Source organism: Myzus persicae, unplaced genomic scaffold (assembly GCF_001856785.1).
Source record: "Myzus persicae strain clone G006 unplaced genomic scaffold, MPER_G0061.0, whole genome shotgun sequence".
Taxonomy (NCBI): Eukaryota; Metazoa; Arthropoda; class Insecta; order Hemiptera; family Aphididae; genus Myzus; species Myzus persicae.
This window is the reverse complement of record NW_019100757.1, coordinates 10,020-29,769: the sequence shown is the minus strand read 5'-3', so window position 1 is coordinate 29,769 and position 19,750 is coordinate 10,020. Positions and strand designations below refer to the sequence as shown.

The 19,750-nt window shown below is 32.5% G+C and overlaps 3 protein-coding genes across 3 annotated transcripts; 2 read left to right on the top strand and 1 right to left on the bottom strand.

The window, feature by feature from the left end:
* Nucleotides 1-366: 366 nt before the first annotated feature.
* Nucleotides 367-1,685, top strand: LOC111042818 (zinc finger MYM-type protein 1-like; the record flags this gene model as incomplete). Its single annotated transcript, XM_022327514.1, has 3 exons — nt 367-473; nt 525-752; nt 840-1,685. Coding segments are annotated over 3 exons (1,181 nt in total), but the record flags the coding sequence as incomplete, so codon positions are not given.
* An 8,243-nt stretch (nt 1,686-9,928) lies between these two features.
* Nucleotides 9,929-13,356, bottom strand: LOC111042817. Its single transcript, XM_022327512.1, has 4 exons — nt 13,324-13,356; nt 13,081-13,191; nt 11,348-11,648; nt 9,929-10,110 (listed from the first exon to the last, which is right to left on the bottom strand). The coding sequence occupies exons 1-4, from the start codon at nt 13,354-13,356 to the stop codon at nt 9,929-9,931; spliced, it is 627 nt and encodes a 208-aa protein (XP_022183204.1).
* Nucleotides 13,357-13,692: 336 nt separating this feature from the next.
* On the top strand, nt 13,693-17,415 carry LOC111042816. The gene has a single exon (XM_022327511.1). It carries the CDS (start codon nt 13,693-13,695, stop codon nt 17,413-17,415), a length of 3,723 nt encoding a protein of 1,240 aa, XP_022183203.1.
* The last annotated feature ends 2,335 nt before the right edge of the window (nt 17,416-19,750 follow it).

Genomic DNA, 19,750 nt, shown 5'->3' with positions numbered 1-19,750 from the left:
ACAGTTTAATAATATTTTATATTACCCATGGTTGCCATTTTTACCTACTCGTGAAAAGCAATCATCTAAGAAGTAAGTATCTACATTTTTTTTTTTTAAATGTGTGTTATTACAAATTAAAATTGTATTTATTGTTATTGTTAGTATATCGCTTACTGCTTCAGTGTCACTGTGTTAATTATGATTTTATATTTAAGTTTAAACATTTATTTATTTTTTTTTTTATTATTATAAAAGCCAATAGTATAAACTATGATAGCTTGACAATTACATAATTTAATTTAAATTATTTTGCTTGTTTGCTGATTGATAGAATTGTTACTATATTTTAATATTATTTTTAAATAATATTATTTATAATTACAGTGTCTGGTGAATTAAAAGATCGAGATCCTGCATTGAATGTCAATGCATACAATCTGATTGCTAATAACTTTGGCCCATACCAACCAAAAGATATTCAGTTTCCACGAGTAAATGGTAGTTCTAGATAATTCAGGCAAGATTGGTATATTAAACATGAGTGGCTAGAGTACAGTCCAATTAACGATGCAGCCTTCTGTTTTTATTGTCGATGCTTTCCACCATCTAATAAATATAATGAATTAGCTTATACATTACATGGTTTCAAAACATGGTCTAGAGCGACAAAATCATTTAAAGATCATGAAAATAGTGCCTCTCACAAAGAAGCTAGTGTTAAAGTGAGTGGATTTCGTTCAAGTAAAAAAGTTGGGAATATTGCATCGAATGTAAGTACTTATTATAAACAAACTGTTCAGAAAAACAGAGAGTACTTGACATTAGTTTTGGATAGTTTGTTGTTTTGTTGTCGCCAGGGCATAGCTATACGTGGCCATAATGAAAGTGAAGATTCATTAAATAAGGGTAATTTTCTTGAACTTTTACACCTCAGAGCTAAAAATAACAACATTTTGCAAGAATATTTTTTACAAAAAGAACATCATTACAGATATACCAATGGCACTTACCTCAATGAATTTATTGATATAATGTCAAGTCAAGTTATTAGAAATATAACTTTAGATATAAGAAAAGCTAATATATATAGTATTTTAATCGATGAAACTCAAGATCTATCGAGACATGAGCAAGTTGCTTTTATTATTCGGCATGTTGATGAAGTATTTGAACCAAAGGAGGTATTTTTAGGGTTCTATAAAACAAATCGCACTGATGGAGAAACTCTTGCTAATTTAGTTAAGGAAGTACTACGTAATAATAATCTACAAATTGAAAACTTACGTGGACAGTGTTATGATGGTGCGGCTGCCATGCGTGGGCGTTATAATGGTGTACAAGCGAAAATCCGTGAAATAAATCCACTTGCGATGTACGTGCATTGTTATGCTCATATATTGAACTTGTGTCTAATTGATTTAGCTAAACAGTTATCTTATGTCAGAAATACTTTTGGATCTTTACAGTCTTTACATAATTTTATTGGAGCTTCGTCAAAACGCAATGCTATTTTTGAAACCATACAGTCAGAAACTGCTTGTACAAGTAAATCAGTGAGTCTCAAAAGTCTTTGTGAAACAAGATGGAATTGTCGCACGGATGCTTTAAATTCTGTATTTACAAATTTTAGTACAATAATTAATACTCTAGAACATATTTCTGATAATGACATAACTCCGGATCTGAAGCTAAATCATTACTAAATAATATACAAAACTTTGAATTTATATTCTGTTTGATTGTTTTAAAGGATATTTTGGAATATACAAATATTTTGTCAAAATATTTACAGTCTGTGAATATTAATTATGCTACTGTAATTGACATGTCTAATAGTACTATAAATATAATAAAACAGATGAGATCAGAAATTGAATTTAATAAAAAATGGAATGAGGCAATGGAGATGATTAAAACAAATAACATTGATTCTCCCAAAATACTTCGAAATAAAAATGTTCCATATAAGCTAGGTGGTGGGGAAAAGGGACCTCAAACTTTGAATTTAAAAGATTATTATCGTATTGAAATTTACTATCCAGTCTTAGATATCATAATTAGAGAAATGCAACAACGTTTTCAAGAAAACCAGCTAGATATATTAAATGGATTAAAAGAAATAATTGTCAATGATAATCCACCACACGAAGCATTAAATATTGTTTGTAACACCTACAACTTTGATTTAAAACATCTGAATACTGAAATTGAAGTTTATAATAGAATGTTTAAGTTGAAATACTCTAACATAGAAACAACTAGTACTATGGCAAAGAAAATAAAATTTATTAAGAATGATGATTTTCAAAATGGATTTCCGATTTTAACATCAATTATTCGTATATTTCTTACTATACCCACTACAACTGCCAGCTGTGAAAGATCATTTTCATGTCTAAAAAGACTTAAAACTTATCTGAGGACCACAATGGGTCAAGAACGATTAAGTAATCTTGGTACATTACAAATTGAAAAAAAAAGGAATATCAATATAGAAGAAGTCATCGATGCATTTAATAATAATTCCTCTGTGAATAGCCGAAAATTAAGTTTAAAATAAAAATATTGTAAATTATAATATAAATAAATAGTAACACTTGTTGAATATACTTATTTATTTAATTTTAATGTTTTTTCTTTTTGCAACACCAAAAATATTAACTAAATTACGCCACTGCATGTAGTTATAGTAATAATGATACAAGTATATTAGATTTTCTAATGGCAGTTAACCACAACATTAAAAACTCCATTCTACTAAATCATTTTTAAATTTTTTAAACTTTAAACATTTTTTTAATTATGTACAAATGACAAAAGACAATTATTGCACATTGCGACTATACTTGTATATTTTATAAGATTAATGTATGGAATATTATTTATGGAATGATTTTTCACTCTGTTATAATTAATTATTGTTTAATGTCATATTACCAGATAAATTTTTTTTTAAATAACTACCTTTATGTAACTCCTTTTTAATCAAATAAATGTACCGATAAATACCTATAGTAAATTAGATGCATAATAATATAATAAAATAATTTAATAATTAATAAAATAAATGTAATTATCAGGGCTTGAAACCGAAATTATTTTTTTCGTTTTCGGTTTCGGTTATCAGTATTGATTTTTTCCGATTTCGGTTTCGGTTTCGGATACCGGTATTGATTTTTTCCGATTTCGGTTTCGATTTCGGATATCGGTATTTATTTTTTCCGATTTTGGTTTCGGTTTCGGATACCGGTATTGATTTTTTCCGATTTCGATTTCGGTTTCGGATATCGGTATTGTTTTTCTGATTTCGGACACCGGTATTGATTTATTCCAATTTCGATTTCAGTTTCAATATCGGTTTCAAACCCAAGATTATTTTATATTATTTGACATATATCGCGTACTCACCAATCGCCATACATCGCGTGGCGTACGATTTAGCGTCTGGTTGTCCCACAAGTAGATAGAAATATCGAATAATAATAAAATAGATTATAAGTACATACTATAATATTATCAATGATAATATTTTCACTAGTATGGTTACGTAATTATTACGTATATAGTTAGCCTCTCCACTTATCAACACAACTTCCAAATGATTTGCAGCCTAATTTTTTTGATTTGTAACTTCATCGTTTATAAGTTAAAACTATTTTGTAATTAGCCATTAGTAATTATTTGAGAAAATATAACACTATTTAACATTTAATTCGAAAATGTCGATGGCTTAGTGTGCACACGTCTTGTTAAAACTTAAAAGGCCTGTCAGTGGCCTGATCTAATACAGTATGGATAACATACTGACTTAATAAGATTTGAAATTAATAACTTTTTTGTAATTAGAATTTTTTTTTCATATAATATTTATCATTTGGTCTGTCCTAACAAGTTTGCCTATAAGCATTATTATTAAGTATGATACCTATTAGTGTTGTAAATTAGATATTTTGGTCACGTTAAAGTATTTATTACAATTTTTATGTAAATGTGTCATGTATGGATAATGGTTGGTAATCTATGAATAAGGAACCCTCATACCATGAAAACAGTTATTATAAATGAATGAAATATAATATATATCATAGTTTATTGTTAATTATTTGTTAAACTTAGTATTGCTGCGAACTATCATGATAGCATTCAATTGTTCCGGAGACAATGAAGTCCTTAAATCTGACAATATGAATTTTAAACCTGAAAAACTTCTCTCGACACTGACCTGTAAAATAATTAAGACATAAGCAACAAGACAAATTTAAAATGAAATTAATTTATAATGTTTACAAAATATTACGAACCTGAGTGGCAGGCACAGCATGCACAATACAGGCTAGACGGTAAAGTTCTGGTTTATTTAACTTTTCAGTTTCCCAATATTGCATGACTTGTGATACATATGGCTCACGTTTAATATTTTTAAAACTATTTAAAATTGTTTTTATATTATTATTTGTGTTATCGTTATCACTATGCACACTTGAGGATTGTGAAGACAAGAACATCTCAAACTCGTCTTCATTATTAACATCCGTTGTTTCAAATGTCTCAGCATTATTGACCACTAAACAAAATAATTTTACATATTTCAGTCATTAGGTACCTACCAAGAATATTATTCTTTATACAATTATGAATTAACATCAAATGATTTTTACCCAGATCTGAAGTATTTAAATTAATATCTTCATCTGGTTTACATAATTGGAGCATAGAATTCCATGTTAATATTAAATGCTCTATGGCATCCTTTATTTCATTTTTGGTCAATAAACATTGATATCTCGGATCAAGGAAAATTGCTATAATGAAAAAAAAAAATGTTAGCTGTTTTGTGTCTTTACATTTTAATGCACACAAATAAAACATAGTAATATTTATAAACATTTTCACTTTATTATATTTGAATCAATCACAATCACTAAACAATATGCTCATCGGCAGTTATAAACAATGACAATAACAATTTAACTGGCATTGGTAGACGACCGTTCACCACTCACAGTGTCACCAACACCACAAGCTGTACAGTAAGTAACTATCAAAAATAATTCAGTAAAATTAATACAAATGGTTAATTAAGTTTATTTCTACTGTAGGTTATAATTTATCATATAATTGTGGTTGTGTTCAATACATTTAAATAAAAATAATGTTTTTACTTTTTACTTTCAAAGATTAGGTACAACACACACAATATACACCAATTTTAAAATTAATATTATTTTATTATGTATCTACCTACCTATAGGATGGGATTTGGGTATGTCGGGGGCATACAGTATTTTTTTTACTTATTAAATAACATTTAGTACCTATATTTAGTAGTACTAGTAGTAACAATTAATTACCTATTAAATAATAAATGATCATAAAAACATCAAATCGAGTATAAGAAATATCAGCATAATGTGTTTTAAATTAGAGGATGACCTTTCACTACTGCTGTTTGTAATCATAAGAATAAGATAAATTCAAAGAACTATTTAAAGTATTTTAAACATTAGGAATTTATTTTTTACCTGCCTACAAATAAATTTTAATACACATCAATAATATTAGATAGTCTTTATCTAGATACTGTTCATACAATATAATTAGTTTGAGTAATTTATTTTAAATTATTGGTAGGTTTAACAATCATATAACACTGAAGCTTATTTTTATTCAATAAACATACCTGCTAAAAAAAACATCATTCTTTAACAAAATCGCCTGACGTTCCACCATAGCCTTTAAAATTGATCTAGATAGTATGGAACCATTTGATTTCAGACCATTAGAGGCTCTCCACCAAATTCCAAAAAAATCTCCTAAATTCAAGTCTTGTTTCTGAAGAGCTAGTGTAGCAATCTTCACAGGTTTCAAAGCTTCAACCTAAATAGTGTAATAATTAAATTATTTATTTATTTATATAAAAACAATGGAAACATTTAATACCCCAACTTATGATTTAAAAACAATATTCCACATATATATTGAATTGGAATAAATATTATAAAATTAGATTAAATAACTTACAATGCTTTGAATACACTCCCACTCACTATCTTGAAGTTTTAACTCCAAATTTGTTTCATCATATTTTTTACAAAATGGTTTTAATTCTAATAGTCTAAATAGCATATTATATAAAGAATTCCATCGAGTTTCATTATCCAGAATGGCTAATTTAAAATCTTCCCTTGCCAGCCAACAGGAATACTTAGGAATTCTAAGTTTCTTTACAACCTGTTTTAAAAAAAATGAATTATATAAATATTAAATATTACCAAGGAATGTTTGTAACTTTGTAAGTAAGTATTAATATTTAATTATCAACTATTCAATATTATTACTTACATGTCTAGCCCGTGATACAGTATTCATAATTGGTGCAGCTTTAAACCCTTGAAGTATACACAGCTGCAATGTGTGTACTGAACACCGCACACAAGATGTAATTGGGCTGAGGGAATAACAAACATTGGTTTCTAAACGTTCAATATTTATACTAATATCATCTGTGTAAAAATAAAATAATAATTTAACTATGAAGATTAATATTTCTAATAAAATTAACTATCTATATTAAATCATTTATATTACATACCATTGGTTGATTGTTCATCATTTTCAAGTTCATTTTCAATATCGGCACATGAAAGTGGCCCTCCTTCATTAATGTAAACGTCAGACTGATCATCATCAAAGCTACCATTATCACATTCTTGTTCATTTATCTCAGTCGTTACACATATTTCTGATGTTTCATTCACTATTCTTGCTAACTTCACCATATTTGCTGCGTTATCACAAGTAATTGTATATATTTGTTCTTTTTTAATATCATATGTTTCCAGTATTTCAAAAAGCTAAAATAATAATTAAAACATTACAAGATATAAAATACTTAAAGCCTTTTAATTATTACATTTACCAATTTTTTTAAATTTTCTGCCGTATGTTGTTCATTAACCTCTACCATGGCTATCGTATATAAACATAATTGAGTATCTTTAATATACTGGACATTAACGCCCATAATTGAACGACTATGTCGCTTAACACAGTCTATTTTTAAACTGATAAATTGGTTTGTTATATCAAATTTAATTTTAGCAATTATTATAGCTGAAGTAGATAAAATATGGGATTTGATATTGTGCGGATTTATAGTAAAACCTAAAATAGTTAACAAAAAATAAGCATATATAGGATTAATTTTATAATATATTACAACTTGATCAAAATTATTTAATTACCTTCACCAATAGCTTGAGTTAGAGGATTTAATATTTTCTTAAACCCAGAATCATCAAATATTGTAAACGGACGACCATTTACGGTAACAAGTTCTGTACAAGCTTTTAATAATGTACTCTTGTCTATCTTAACATTAATACTTCTTTTTGTCACAATATCATCCATCGGACCACGTTTCTAAAAAAGTATTATAATTAATTAGATACAGGACCTGATTTAAAGATATATGGGCCCTGTGCAGTTTTAACTAGGGTGGCCCTTTTTACCAATAATTTTAGTAAAAATAAAAAATAATAATACATAATATATAAAAATGATAATTAAAAGTTTAATCCTTATATGACAAAATAAAACTCATATATTACAATACTACTCTTATAACAATACACACTTTTTTCTAGTCTTTTTTGCAATTTCTGTAATTATGTCGTCAAATGAAAATTGTTTTGTCACATCATGATTTTTTTTTTACTTAAGTACAATATGGGAAGAGGGTCTAAGAATTTGGGGGGCCTGTGCTGAAATCTGGGCCTGATTAGATAGGTGTATTATTTAAAACATTCAAGTAATAATTAGCATTATAAATATATTAAAAGTAAAGCTATGATAGTATGATCAATATTTTCAAGTTAATGTAGGTACCTATAGGCTATAAGTTATAACACATACAATCAGTGGCGTGTCGAAGGTATTATTTTGGAGCAATTGCTCCTTCAAAATTGTTGGTTGGTGGTGGTCCCCCTGCCACAAAATACCTAGTCACCTAGCCACTTATGTGACTAGGTATATCCGACTATAAAAATTGTTACAAATGTACGTATATTTTGTAAATTTTTAATTTAAACTTTTTTCTCCTCACCAAAAATGAGTTCAACACACCACTGCATACAATCCTCAATAAGTTCCATTAAAATATTAAAATATTTAGTATAATATAGTTTGATAGTTATATAGTAATATATTATATAATTAATTACCTTTAATGACGGAAGTGCTACATTAGCATCATCAAGTGGACGTTTTTCTTTGAGAATAATTTCATTTTTCATTTTCTGTAAGATATTATATTCTTTGTCGTGGTTACATCTGATGTGATTTTCAAGATTGTTGCTATGACGGCCTTTTAATATAGGTCGCCGGCACTTTTCAATAGTGCACGTCGATTCGTCCTTTTGAATATCATATGTAAAGTATAACTTACTTACAGGATTAGTCGATTTTCTTCCCATTTTAATAAGTAACAAAGACACAAAGTACAAACAGTGTATGCCTAATGTTAAGAAGAGCAAAGACCACGAGAGACGATAGAGTAGCACGGATGTCTAAATGCCTACGAATATGTAATAACTTAATTGATCGCAACTAGACGGTATTATCCAAATGCCAATCACAATATGATCACAATTGTTGACTGACAATCGACAGAGACCACTGACCAGTATGATTAGTGGTGGGTTGGGAAGGGACACATTTTTCAGTCGATGGCTTTTAGGGAAACCCAGACAATTATGTTATAAGTATTAATAAGTTTATAACATTTATTTATACCTAATTTATAAGTGTACTATATATTATTATATGTATAGTACTATAATATATACTCAGTATCCCATAATTTATTGTTTGCGTCGCGGCGATTGTGTTAATTTAATGTAGGCACATGGTTATTTCTGATCGTCTGTGGCGGCAGAAAAACACGCAGCTTATAATATTATTATAGTTATATAATAATACTGTTGTTGTTTTACAATTTTTATTATAGCGTAGGTATTTCTGCGTATACTGTTCTAGAAGAATTTATTAATCTATTTACAAACATAATATAATATAATATAATACGTATAATATTTTGTATACTCAGTGGAATTACCTATGAAAACATAGGGGTGCCTGCAGACGACGACTACAACTGCAGCGGTGCAGCTATACCTTCAATCTTAGGTTAGGTTAGGCTAGATAAAGATAAAGATAAAGAATAAATATTTTATCTAGATAAAGATAGAGATAAATAAATTTAATTTTTATCTAGATAAAGATAATTAAACAACCATTTTATCTAGATAAAATTAAGATAAATTGTATAATATGAAAATTTATATTTTTTCGCAATGGATATTTAACTGTTCTATTTTCATAACCAACACAACCATAGAATTCAGTGTCCTTTTAATAGAGCAGAGAGATCTGGATGAATAATAAATATAAAATAGGTATTAATTTTAATTATTGTATATAAGGGTAGAATAATAAATCACAGTTAGTAACTTACTATTTATCTATTCTGTGCTACTATCTACTACAAATCAAGTCTTATTTTTAAGGTAGAAACAATAGTAAAACTTTCATTTAAAAGAACATTATTATGTTATAATTAATAAACTTTCAAATCATGTGAAAAAATCTTTTAATTTTAAATTTTAATCAACACAATATTATATAAAAATAGGTACCTGTCGTACCTGAAACATATTATACATATTAAAAACTTATAATTAATAAACTTTTAAATATAATTGCATGTGAAAAAATCTTTTAATTTTAAGCAACACAATATTATATAAAAATAGGTACCTGAAACATATTGATATTATACAATATACAATATATTAAAAACATTTTTAAAATAGCTTACTCTTACTACAATTTATTTATTAATTTAATATAATTTAATAAGTTTTCTTTATATATTTGAAGAAAAAAATCATTCAGTAGACTTACAACATAAAAGCATTTCAAACACATCATCACTAAGACGATTTCGTCTGGGAGTTAACACCTGTATGGCTTTGCTAAACAATCTTTCAACCGGAGCTGATGACGGCAAGGTCGTGTTATACTTAAAAAATATTTGCTTGACAATAGGAACATAATTAAGTGACATTACTTCTTTTTTCTTTGAGTTAAGATATGTCAATGCTTCAACACCAGCTGTATTTGAAACACTTGTATCAATTTCAGCTGAATCACTATCTTGCGCGGACGGATGAAATGATGTAGTTAAATTTCCAGATAAATTGCTGTAGAATTCATCACTAGAATCACTGTCTGCATTATCAGATGCAGATTCAGATACAGAGCTTTCATCTTTAAATTTATTACATTCATTCAAAAATAATTCCTTACATAAACTTATATATCTTACTGGAACCCAGGACATTTTAAACTTCGGATGACTTATTGAGGCAAGAATAAAATCTTTGCTTTTTGCATTACTTAAATCATAAATGTAGTTAAATCTTTTTTCTAGAGAACTTATTAATGCTGAAGCTAATGGTTTGCAGTATTTTACATTACTTGATTGAATTAACAATTTTCTCAAAACTATTAATGTAGGAGCAACATAGCCTAAATAACTATTTTTCTCTCCTTAACTTGTCCAATGAATTTGATAATGGTTTCATCAAAAGACAGTATTCCTCCATAAATAACCACTCACTAGGTTTGAGCTTATTTAACTTTAAAACATCAAATAAAATATTCAATTTATTTTTGTGTATTAACATTTTTTGAGTAGCATCATATTTAGAGTTCCATCTAGTAATAATTGGAATTGGAAACTTACAGTAACAATGTTCATAGACTTTATCAGAGGCTACTGAACTTCTACTAACTAGATTCCAAAAAGCTTGTAGTTTGTTAAAAGTAGTTTTAGATAAACGATTATAATTGTCATCAGAAATTTTAGAAATATCTGTGGTAGCGATCAAATTTAGAGAATGTGCTACACAAGTCATGTGTTTTGGTAGACAATAATTATTATAGTTTCTATGTTCATTAGTATTGTAATAATTGGTTAACACTGAACCAACATTAATTCTTTCAATATCAGGACAGTTGTTTTCATTATCACTATCAGAGTCGTGATTATAATCGATTGCACACTCGGTGTCTGAATCATCAATAGTAAAATTTCCAACATCATATTCATTTGAATGTTCTAATACATTATTTGAAAAAGTACGAAAACATTTTCCAAAGTTGGTAGCATTATCTGTTACAATATATGTGATTTTGGAATTATTTAAATTGTATGTTTCCATTATTTCTGTAATAACTTTAGCAATATTTAAGAAATCATGTGTACCTTTCATTCTCCTGTATCCAAGAACATAGGAATGACGATTTGTGTAAGATTCATTATCAATAAAATGACATGTCATACCCATGAAGCTTTTATTGTTGGCAGTCCAGATATCGGCGGTGATACAAATGTATGACTGTTTTTTTACTAGTTCTGAAAGTGTAGTTTTGTATCTTGTATATCTTTCTTTCAAATCACTAGCTAATTGTTTTCTATTTGGTAATAAAGCAGTATCAGTAATTCCAGACAATTCCATGATTAACTTTTGAAAAGAAGGTTTTTCGCATGTAACCAGAGGTTTCATTTCATCAATGATATAATCAAACACTACTTTATTTATCTGAAACAAATATTAATGCATTTAAATAACATAGCATAAATGATTTAAAGGCATAGGTATTAGAATATTTATGTTTCATACTAATCATACTACATTATGATTACTAGGGCTAGGAAAATGATGCTCTAAAAACTTACCATTAAAAAATTACCAATAATGTTACAAAAAATGCATTTTAATCAGGAAAATGCAACTAAAAACTAAAAAGACATGAAGATGTAAAAATTTAGCTGAAAATCATTTTTAATGTCAAACAATTATTTATTTAACACATTTTTATGTGTTCAAAAAAAAATTTAATTGTTAAAACAACTAAATACAATTGAAAAAAAAAAAAAATTAAAAACTGTTTTATTGATTTTAGGTACTTGTTGATTAAATAAATATTCAACTAGACAATAAGATAGTATAATTTTAAAAATAAAATATAAATTTATAAATAATAATTTAGATAAATATATACATTGTACTTAAATGTTCTAAAAATAATGAATATGTATATAATTAACAAAAACTAAATAAAAAGCTTTAAAATGACACAAAGGTACTAAAAAAGTATTTATTTACAAATCTCATAAGAAAAAGCAAAAAAAGCATAAACAAAACTGACAGTTTTATTTTAACTGTATATTTGAACTCTGTGAATTATGATGTATGAATCGAATTTGGTTTTTGATTAGCTATGTCCTGGAATACTATGAAAGAAAATGCAAATGCTACAAAATCCTAGCCCTAATAATTACCTACCTAAAAATCCATCTATTTATTTCCAAATCAAAAGATTTATTTTTTAGATTTTTAAATACCTATTTTTTATCAACAATATAATAATTATCATTCAAGTATGAAATAATGTAGTTATGAATGTAATGTTATGTAATCTATGAATAAACCATTATAATAGTTATAACTAGTATAAATTATAAAAGTATTTAAACACTACGCTAATACAATAAAGAAAAAAAAAGTTTTTGAATACAGATATTCAAATACTTTATGCTTTTGCATAAAGTACCTACTTATAACTATAATATTTTTATTTCATTTGTAGGTAAAATGCAAAATAAATAAATAAAATGCTAATATTAATTATAATTAGGTAGGTACCTATATCATAAAATAGTGATATATAAAGTAAATAAATGCTTAAGGTCTTGTATTCATTGTAAAATAATAACTTACTCCAAAGAATATTTATCAAATAATATATTAACTTTTAATTTTGTATTTGTTAACTTACAGGATTGTACCCAATTAATAATTGAGTACAATTCAAAGTACCTATTGAAATAGTTTAATTCTGTTTCTTACAAGTTTATTGTTTCAAATACAATTTTTATGTCTCTTAAATACCTATGATTTGATGAGTTCAATAACTTTTAATAACTTTTAAATCCTTAACTTAAATTAGAAATGAATAATTTATAGATACCTGTTGTTTTGTAAGTTTTTTGGTTGGTCGACTAAGTACATTTGTTTTATTTGATCGTTTCGCATTGCTTCGAGCCTCTTGTACTTGATGTAATAATACCTGATGTTTATGCTATAAATAAATAATATATAAAGTATACATTAATATAGGTGAACCATAGGATTTAAATAATACATTTTATTTAAAATTATTAAAGCTTTCTATATTATATTTATGTGTATCAATCAAGGTATTAATAATTACTTTTAAGTGGCTTAGGAAATTTCCGATTGACATTTTTTGACCATGAATTATTTTTGAGCAGGTCATTATTTTCAAGCGGCGAAGGACCGTAAAATCTGTTTCCGATGCTTGAATTCTACTCATTGGTCGACTCGCTGTTTAGCGAAGACATGTTCCAAGTGTAAGGGTTATCATCATGTTCTTCTTCATCGCGATTTTGACGCGTCACGAAAGCCGTCATCTTCCACCGATCATCCTCCAGCCGTCCACATTGGGTCACTTGATCGGCCAACTGTTTTACTTGGGACCGCTCTCATACATGTCCGTGATTACTGCGGTCGTGCTCAACCAGTCCGCGCATTGATCGATTCGGCTTCACAGGTCAGTGTCATGACCTTGGCGTGCGCGGATCGCCTGGGATTAAAACGGTCCAAATGGACAGCACCTATAACGGGTCTTTCCGGTGTTCAAGTCCCTAAATTGAACGGTGTGGTAAAATGTACCATCGCACCGCGGTATGATGATAATACAAAAATCCAGGTAACAGCTTGGGTCCTGCCCACGATAACTACTCACATGCCGTCTCGTCATCTGCCCAAGCACTGTAAACACCAATTTTCGCATTTGGCTCTAGCTGATCCTAGCTTTGATCTTCCGGCACCTGTTGAATTGTTGTTGGGAGCCGACGTGTTTTCCCAGATATTAGACGGAAAACGCGTGGTCATAGACAAGTCGTTGCCCACTGCATTCGGCTCTTTATTCGGGTGGATTCTGATCGGCCCTGTCCCTGATCACGAGCCCGATCGAATCTGTTCAAATGTTGTTTCACTCACGGTATCACTCGAGAATCTAGTTGAACGTTTCTGGCGTGTCGAAGAACCTGACCCTGCTCCAGTGATGTTCACTGATGAAGGCAAGTGTGAAACTATCTACTTAACCGAACGTGTGCGCGATGATAGTGGTCGATTCGTGGTTCCATTGCCCTTCATAGAATCCGGCAAGGAAGAACGTTTTCTAGGATCTCGACAAATGGCTTTGCGTCGATTCCAAAACCTAGAGCGGAAACTTCAAGCTAATCCAGCTTTGAATCAAGCATACACAGCTTTTATGAGTGATTATGAATCACTAGGGCATATGTCTATCGCTTCTAGTCCTGGTGATTACTTCATACCTCACCATCCTGTCTTTAAAGGTGATGTTGCAACTAGCAAAATTCGAGTGGTATTTGATGCTTCGGCCACTACTTCATCCAACCGTTCCTTGAATCAGTGTCTTTTAACTGGTCCAAAGCTTCAGCAGGATATTGTTGATATCATGCTTCGATTTCGTATACATCAATTCACCTTCACAGCAGATGTGTGTAAAATGTATCGACAAATACTGGTACTTCCACAATATCGGACATACCAACACATCTTATGGCGTGCGTCACCGTTGGACGAACTTAAGGAGTACCAACTGAACACGGTTACTTACGGAGTGAACTGTGCTCCTTACCTAGCGTTGCGAGTTCTGAAGGACCTTGCCGACAATTGTTGTGCAGAGTTTCCTGGTGTCAAACAGGCCTTAACCTACCAAACTTACCTTGACGATATTTGTGTTGGCGCCGACAGCACAAGTCAACTGTTGACATTGAAATCTGACTTGAAATCTGTTCTGAGTACCGCTGGTTTTGAGCTGAAAAAATGGTCTAGTAATGACCCTCAGATTCTGGCTACTATTCCACAAGATGATCGTGTCCAAACGATTTTACAGATCGACGACCCTGAGGCAGGATTGGTCAAGGTTCTCGGTTTAAATTGGGACTCTTCCGAAGATACATTTGGTTTTGAAGTCTCTTCTTCGTGTGATGTCCTGACCAAACGCGCCGTTCTGTCAACCATTGCCAGAATATTTGATCCAATTGGCCTTATTGCTCCAGTAGTTTTCTATGCCAAGCATATATTGCAGAAAATCTGGAAGGCAGGATTAGCTTGGGATGCGCCTCTTCCGTCCGACTTGACTGAGGATTGGAAAATCTTTGTCCAAGATCTCCATACATTGACTAAAGTCAAGATTCCGCGTTTTCTGGCTACAAAAAATGGTTCCCATGTCCAGCTCTGCGGCTTTTGTGATGCTTCAGAGCAAGGCTACGCAGCAATCGTCTATCTTCGTTTGATTCAGCCAGATGGATCGGTCTCCATTTCCCTTCTAGGGTCCAAGACAAAAATGGCGCCCATGAAGAAGATCACTGTACCTCGACTTGAATTGTCTGCTTCTGTTCTATTGGCGCGATGGATGGCTCGCGTCAAAGCGACACTTGAACATCAACTCGTTATCACTAATGTTGTTGCCTGGTCTGACTCACAAATAGTTTTGTCTTGGTTGATCAATCCACACTCTTTGTTCAAAATATTTGTCTCTAATCGAGTGCACCAGGTGCATCAACTGTTACCATCGTGCAAATGGGGATATGTACGAACTGACGATAACCCGGCTGATTGTGCTTCGCGCGGAATGCAGCCCTCAGCCCTTATGCAGTTCCCCCTGTATTGGTATGGGCCTAAATTCTTACGTCATTCTGAAGATACCTGGGACCTTTCGCCTTGTATAATGTCCTTAGAAGAACTGCCTGAAACAAAAGGCGTTTCCTTAGCTGTGCAACTCGACACCGATGGCGAATGGTTCTCACGTTTTTCTTCATACACCAACATGCTCAGAGTCGTCACATGGATGCGTCGTTTTATCGGATTATGTCAAGGTAAGACTTATTCCAATGCCTGTCTATGTCAATCGGAATTGACTGATTCCCTAACAGTTCTTGTCAAAGCGTCTCAATTACAGACACTGGGGAAATTGCTACACAATTTGCAGCATGATCACGCGCCACCTCGAACGTTTGCAGTGCTCCGCCCATTCATTGATCCTTGTGGCTTGATTCGTGTCGGTGGTCGTTTGGCACATGCTGATTTAACAGAAGCTCAAAAGCAGCCAATATTACTGTCGAAGACATCTTATCTTTCATTACTTATTGTCCGGCATTGGCACCTTGTGACGTGCCATTCGGGACCTAGAGTTATAACAGCTTTAATCGCTCGTCAATTTTGGATTGCGTCTGTGCGGTGCGTGATCAGGAAAGTCATTGGTTCATGTACCATATGTGTCAGAGCAATTGCTCAAACTCAAACTCCTGTCATGGCTGATTTGCCCGCGGTACGTGTTCAAGCTTGCCGACCGTTCTCCCGTGTTGGGATTGACTACGCTGGTCCCTTGCCAATGCGCGAATGCCGCTTGCGGAAGGCAAGACAATATAAAGTGTATGTCGCTGTATTCGTATGCATGGCCGTGAAGTCGGTGCATTTAGAAATAGTATTGGACTTGACTACTGATGCGTTCTTGGCCGCACTCGATCGTTTCGTTGCGCGACGTGGTCTTCCGCACGAAATATTCTCAGATTGCGGGACCAATTTTGTTGGAGCGTCAAAACAATTGCGTCAATTAGTGAACCATCCTGAAAATCATCACAGACTGTCTTCCCACTCTTCGTGTACGTGGATTTTCAACCCACCAAGTGCTCCGCACTTCGGTGGATTGTGGGAAGCTGCAGTACGCTCGTTCAAGACTTTGCTAACCCGTGTCATGGGTAGTCATAACCCGTCACTCGAGGAATTATCTACCATTTTATGCCGCATCGAAGCGATCTTAAACTCGCGGCCACTCACTCCGATGTCATCGTCGCCTCTTGATCTCGACTACTTGTCTCCGGGGCACTTTTTAATTGGACAACCTCTGCTCGCTGTTCCTGAACGTCATATACCCGAGGACAGTCGGAAAATTGTCAATCGTTGGAAGTTACTTCATCAGTTTCATCAGTCGTTTTGGCGTCGATGGTCCAGTGAATACCTGTGTTCATTACAGGCACGAACAAAATGGACAAACAATGTTCCTAACCTCAAAGACGGAGACATGGTCGTGATTAAAGACAACCAGAGTCCTCCTACAGCGTGGCGTCTAGGTCGGGTCTTGAGTGTCATGCCTGGAGCTGATGGCGTTGTGCGTGTAGCTAGAGTGTTGACGGCCCAGGGTGAGCTTACCAGACCAGTTGTAAAATTGGTGCTGCTGCCCACAGAGTAGTTGCCTTTTTTGAATGTGAGTAATTTAGTGTCCCATGTTGTTTATTTGTGCTTGCTGTGTCAGGGTAATTGAGTTATTCTATTCATTAGTGTCTGCCTGCTGCTCACCAACCATTCTGGATTGTCAGGTTGACCACATCAATTCTACTCAGGGCACACCCTGACAAACCAGGTTAATTGTTAAATTTTGAATTTTATTCATGTTATTACTCATGTGTTATTTATGATTTCATCACTTGTATTGATAATCTCAATATTTTGAGCTATTGTATTATTATCTTATTATTTTTTTTCCGTACCAATGTCAGGCTCCGCGACCGTTGCTCGTTCTCAATCTTCAATGTTCCAGCGCCCGCCACGTCTCATGAAAACCAGGGCTTTTCATTGGGGGAGGATGTTCGAGCGCCGCAGCCGATGCATAGCCAATGCGCCTATGAACCGGTCGTGCCGTCCCCCCGCCCGTCTAGCATGCTGTCACCGATAAGTGTTAACGCACGTCCGCCGTAGACTCCGTGAAACGTTGACCTAGTTTGTTACCCAACGACCTTTGTCAACGTACGGTCCGTCGTTGTGTCGTTGCGCTGGCCGGCTTACGGTTAAGCGTTACCTGTGCTTTTGTGATCGCGACTTTATTTGCCGTTCACGCGACGCGTGCCGCTATATTAGCGCCGTAATAATAGTATTATAAAATATCCGTTGCCGTAACCTCCATAGGTTGTGTCTCGCCGCTTCGTTAATCGTATTATTGTCTTTGATACGGTGCCCGGTCGTCCGACATAGATTATATTCACGTGCTGTTCGTGCGACCTGTGCTGATATTGTTATACGGCCGCTGTTTGGCAAGCAGCTGTGAATCGCCGGTAATACGCGTGCGTTCGGTTCTGATTAAACCGAACCCACATCTGTAGTCTCTGTTATACGTCATCTTAGCCGCCGCACCCAGTGACGAGTGCTCCGTGTGGACTCAACCGTCAGTGGTCATATTGTCGCCGTACCTGTTATCAATTCAGAATTGGCAACCTCCAAGTGATCGCCAGCGGTCGCAGGAGACGCGCGTAATTATTATCATAATTTCTTGTGTTGTATTATTATTTATCATAATTCGTTGTTGATTATTATTATGTTATTATTTATACCTTGTATTCCTATTGATTGGTACTGAGGCGCCGGTACCGAATCACTAGCGATTGCTTATATTATTATTATTTCTTTTATATTTCATCAATAAATTATTGTATGTGCCTTGCCATACGTGCACGTTATATATCTCAGAGTATAGTTGATGAGGTCATAGTCTGACAATCCTAACATCACATTGGTCCTGGTTTCCTTTAAACTGTTGAATTTCGTTGATGTAGTCAATGAGGCCGACCACTAAAACCGTAGGAGCCTCTTGACTAAACATTTGACAAAGGTCGTTGGGTAACTAACTAGGTCAACGTTTCACGGAGTCTACGGCGGACGTGCGTTAACGCTTACCGGTGACAGCATGCTAGACGGGCGGGGGGACGGCACGACCGGTTCATAGGCGCATTGGCTATGCATCGGCTGCGGCGCTCGAACAAATATTATATTATTATATTATAATAATACTATATTATTATATTATAATAATATTACAAATAGAAAATTATGCAATATTCGTAATTAAATGGATATAACCACGAAGACATTGCCAATTGCCATAACAAGCAATGATGATGCATTGAACACAGTATCGATAGTTAATATCGATAGCTACTATCGATAGTTACTATCGATATTTCACTATCGTTTTGGCCCAACCTGTAAATGGTGGCAGACTTCAATAATAATTACAAGTTAGCTATCTAGTTATTATCTATATCTGTGGATAATTGTCAACAGTTTATTTATATTTATCTAGATAAGATAAAGATAATTTTATTATTTATCTAGATAAATTATCTAGATAATCCCAACACTGACTATATCGTTCAGCAATATGACTGCTGAGACAGGGTATGACTCATCGCAAATTCACGCAAGTCCATGATCCTGTCCTTATTATAAGGTATACCTTTGCGGACATCGAACCTTTTCGAACGATAACGGCACATGTATTAAAGACATAGTCTTCTGTGGTTACAAAAACGACGAAAACATTGTGATAACGGCTTCTACATTTTACGTAAAACATTATAACTGCACAACAGTAAACGATAATTAGAAATTAACATTTTCATTATGTTGTAAATTTAAACTAATATTATACACAAACGTATTTCCTCCAATACACATAATACCAATCGCGGTATCACATCCACCGATGACCCGTAACATCGTTATTTTGATAACAATATCCGTACTTTTATTAT

What these genes read in the sequence shown, in the direction of transcription:
- LOC111042817 (XM_022327512.1), bottom strand. Translation starts at nt 13,356, where the DNA reads ATGTCAATCGGAAATTTCCTAAGCCACTTAAAA. An exon ending in AAAAACTTACAAAACAACAG is followed by an intron (nt 11,649 to 13,080) that starts GTATCTATAAAT and finishes TATTTGTTTCAG; the next exon opens with ATAAATAAAGTAGTGTTTGA. An exon ending in TAATGAATCTTACACAAATC is followed by an intron (nt 10,111 to 11,347) that starts GTCATTCCTATG and finishes AGAAAAAAGAAG; the next exon opens with TAATGTCACTTAATTATGTT.
- LOC111042816 (XM_022327511.1), top strand. Translation starts at nt 13,693, where the DNA reads ATGACCTTGGCGTGCGCGGATCGCCTGGGATTAAAACGGTCCAAATGG.